This window comes from Capricornis sumatraensis, chromosome 2, assembly GCF_032405125.1.
Source record: "Capricornis sumatraensis isolate serow.1 chromosome 2, serow.2, whole genome shotgun sequence".
Taxonomy (NCBI): domain Eukaryota; kingdom Metazoa; phylum Chordata; class Mammalia; order Artiodactyla; family Bovidae; genus Capricornis; species Capricornis sumatraensis.
In genome coordinates, this window is record NC_091070.1 from 17245293 (window position 1) to 17249589 (window position 4297).

At 51.5% G+C, this 4297-nt stretch overlaps 1 protein-coding gene across 1 annotated transcript; it reads left to right on the plus strand.

Annotated features, from left to right (window-relative positions):
• The first annotated feature begins 1158 nt into the window (after nt 1-1158).
• Nucleotides 1159-3593, plus strand: SYNDIG1L (synapse differentiation inducing 1 like). The gene is made up of 3 exons (XM_068966532.1): nt 1159-1575; nt 3159-3299; nt 3435-3593. Exons 1-3 carry the CDS (start codon nt 1159-1161, stop codon nt 3591-3593), a joined length of 717 nt encoding a protein of 238 aa, XP_068822633.1.
• Nucleotides 3594-4297: the final 704 nt, after the last annotated feature.

Genomic DNA, 4297 nt, shown 5'->3' on the forward strand with positions numbered 1-4297 from the left:
AAGGAGGAGAGAGCAGCAGTGAGGCCTCTGGGCTGATGAGCACCACCCCCCTGCAGACAGCAGTGGCCTAAGCCCTCCCCCAGATCCCAGAACTCGCCTTAGAAGGGAGGTGAGCCTAAGGAGCACCCCCTAAGACCATACTTGGGGAGAAGCACCTCCACCAGGAAGAGCTGACCTCTGTGAGCACATGGCGTGGGGCAAGCTCTGAGCTAAACGTGGGCCTACCCAACCCGAGAACAAATCCTCTGTCGATGCAGCATCCCACTTGCCACCGATTCTGACAGTGTCTCCTAAGGCCCACCCCTCGTTTCTCCATCTGCTCAGAGTCTCAGTGGTCCTCAGTTTATCAGAAGCCATGACAAAGCCTCTTATCCGTGAGACAGTCAGTCCAAGCCACCCCACACACACAGCCACGAGGAAGGCTTCAGGACCCAAGTCTCATGCTATCAACCCTACCAAGACCCGCGAGGGCCCCTTTGACCTCAACAGGGCTGCATCATCTGGCCCCGCAGTCCATCTCACACCTTTCTCTGTACCCGCAGCCACACCAGCCTCATCTCCAGCTCTCAGGCCAACCAGCCTTTATCCACCCACTGCGTGAAATGTGTCCCCCTCCCCTCACCTTGGCAACCCATCTTCTTCCTTCAGATCTCAGCTCCAAAGCGTCCCCTTGCACCTCTGTGTCAGTTCCATCCGTCGTATATTCTGACACCCTCTGCTGTACCTCCCCTTCAGGGCAGGCATCTTCTCCACCAGACTGTGAGCTCTGGAAGACCAAGTGCACATCCTTCTTCCTCTCCCTGCTTCATCCCCAGCATCCGTGCAGCGCCTGGCCATCACTGATGCTCAGTGACGATGCGGTGAATGGATAAATGAATGACCCAACTCTATGAGGTAAGTTCTGTTGCAGACAAAACACAAAGGATCTGAGTTAAGTAGCCAGCTCAAGGCCCCGCAGCTGGCCCGTGGTACAGGCAGGGTCCAGGGCAAGTCAGACTGCAGAGTCTGTGCTCTTCACTACTTCTTTTCCTTCATCCAGAACGCCAGCCACAGTGTCTGTCTGTCTTGCTCTCCCCAGCAGGCCCTCTGAGGACTGCTCAACTGGCCACCAAGTCCCAGGGCTCTGGGGCTCCCCTCCCCGGAGCTGCCTCCAGAACCATGGAGAGCCTGAGTGAGCTTCAGAACCCATTGCTGCCTCGGAGCCCCACGCACCTCCATAGCCCCTACCCCTACCCCGAGGCTTCTCCCGCCTGGCCGTGCAGGGAGAAAATCTATTCCTACCTCCTGGGCGGTGCTGGCCCTGCGCATGCCCACCAACTCCTGGACCCCGGGTCCCTGCAGCTAGCCGTGGAGGCCTGGTACAGGCCCAGCTGCCTTCTGGGGAGGGACAAGGTCAAGGAGCCCAGGGCAGGCAGCTGTGAGACCAGCTTCACAGAGGGCAGAGAACCCCTGGCTGGGCCTACGGAGCGGTCCACAGAACCTGGCCAAGTGGAAGAGGATGTCACCATCCAGACTGTGTCCTATGGGGTTCAAGAGGAGCTCCAAGGCCAAGAGGGTGACCAGGAGGAAGAAGAGGTAAGCACGTGTGTGTAAATGCAGATTCTCAGGCCCACCTCCGGGTACTGAGATTTTGTAGGCCTGGCCTGGGCCCCAGGAATCTGTATTTTACTAAAGAAGAGGCCCTCTGACACAGATGCTATCCACACTTTGAGAAACACTAGTTAGAGCTGACTTTTTTTTTTTTTACTATTTATTGCATTAAGGTATCTTTCTATTGAAGCTCATGTACAGTTTCAGGTGTACAACATAGTGATTCACAATTTTTAAAGGTTATGACTATTTGACTTTTTAATAGCATTTTTTGTTCTTGGTTTTTTTTTTCCAGTTCAATCAAGATATAATTGTTATGTAAAATTAAGGTATATAATGCCATGGTTTGATTCATGTATGTATCACAAAATGTTTACCACAATAAGGTTAGTTAACGCACCATTTACCTCACCTAATTACCATTTTGCTGTTACTATAATGAGAATATTTAAGATCTACTCTCATAGAAACTTTCAAGTATATAATACATTATTAACTACAGCCACCACCCTGTAGCAGATTCCCAGAACTTATTCCCCTTATAACTGGAAGTTTTTATTCTTTAACCAACTTCTCCTCATTGTTCCTAATCTCCAGCCCCCGGGAACCACCGACCTACTCACTGTTTCTATGAGTTCAGCTCTTCTAGATCCTACATATAAGTGAGATCAAATGGTATTTATCTTGGACTTATTTCACTTAGCATGGAGAAGGAAATGGCAACCCACTCCAGTATTCTTGCCTGAAGAATCCGATGGACAGAGGAGCCTGGCAGGCGACTGACTGTCCATAGGGTCGCAAGAGTCAGATGTAACTTAGTGACTAACCCTAATACTACTATTTCACTTAGCATAATGTATCAAGACTCATGTTGGCCCAAATGGCAGGATTTCCTTCTTTTTATGGCTGAATAATATTCCCTTATACATATAGGTAAACACTGTCTTTGTCAACTCACACATCCAACTAGGGACTTCTGGTCTTTGAGGAAAGTTCACCTGGTTCTTGTTTTCTTAATTATATAAGCAATTTAAAGTCAATGCAAAAAATTATTCAAAGATAGCTATTATTTTAGTGAATGATCTTCCAGTCTTTTTACTTACTTTTTTTTCTACCTTACCCCCCAAAAGAATTCTTGCTATTCATATTTCTGTAACTGAATTTTCCTCTCTAAGCAATGTATTTGCTCCACATAATCTAATATTTTCTACCAAGGTGAATTTTAAGGGTTACATGGTATCCCATTGTAAATTCTTCCACCACTTATTAACCCAATCTCCTGGTCACTGGGCGTTGAGACTGTTCCTGATCTTTCACAGTTACTATCCTATAATGAACATCCTAGTACATGTATACTTGTGCGTGTATTCTTGCATATGTATACTTGTAGTTTTTCCTAGTGATAAATCCCTAAGCGTGGAATCATCGAACCATTGTCAAGGTTTTTGGTCGCGAGTCCGGAGCCCAACCCACATTCCCACTAACGACAGATGAGTCTGCCCGCTGCCCCATACCACTGTTGATGGGTGTCCCAGGCCGGGTCACAAGAGCCCACTCATGTTTTGCAGAGTGACGCCACATCGACGGAGAGTGAAAGTGAAGACAATTTCCTTACGCTGCCTCCCAGGGACCACCTGGGTCTCACCATCTTCTCCATGCTCTGCTGCTTCTGGCCCCTGGGCATCGCTGCCTTCTACTTCTCCCAGGGGGTAAGAGCCCATGGGGGCCCAGGGCTTCTGCTCTGCCCCCACCTCCCCAGGGCACTGGGGTCAGGGCCTGGGGGGCTGGGGCTATTTTGCTGAGCGTGGGGATGTTCCCTTTCACCAGCGCCTCTCTCTCCTTAGACCAGCAAGGCCATCTCCAAGGGGGACTTCCGTCTGGCTAACACCACCTCCCGCCGGGCCCTCTTCCTGGCCACACTCTCCATCGCTGTGGGGGCTGGCCTCTATGTAGCCGTGGTGGTGGCCCTGGCAGCTTACATGTCCCAGAATGGCCACGGCTAGTGGCCAAGAAAGTCTGGCCTCCTGACTCCCCTACTCTGCCTGAGGAGGTGGAGGTGGGGTGCTGGGGGTAGCAGACTCTCTGGGGAGACAACTCATGGGGGTGGCTTGTCAGGAGGAGGCCTCCCAGGCTGCAGCCTGCGGGGCACGACCTTCACTTCTTCCTGCCCATTGCCACCGGCGTAGAGCAGGCCGGGGGCATCACTCAGTCCAGGAGAGGGTAGGGCTGCCCACCTGGCCATCCAGGCAGAGCTGCCTCTGGCTGGGAGCTCTCCCCATTCTGCTCATTCCCCAAAGGGTCTCCTGCCCTGCAGCCACCCACTACCCAACTCTGCTAACCTCTCCACAGAGAAGAGCATGTTACAGAGAGAGAAAGGGGTGCCTGGAGCGCAGACGCACAGAAGTCTCCACCTGGGGTCTCCCTGAACTTCCCAACTCCACTCTCTGGCCTGTGATGCTCAGACCTCAGCCAGCCAAGATGGAAATACATACAAAGGGACCCCCTTGGTCTTTCTGGTTCTAGAGGGTTCTTACCTCTTCTGTGGGCTTGTAAGACAGAGTAGATTCTAGGTGGCGAAGGGGCGCCTAGGGCAGGTAAACTGTACTGAGAGCAGGTTCTTGGAGCGTCTTTATGCAGGAGGGAAAGGCAGATGAGATGACAGAGAGCCTGGAGGTCCCTGAAATATCGTTGCTCCTGTTCTCTGCCC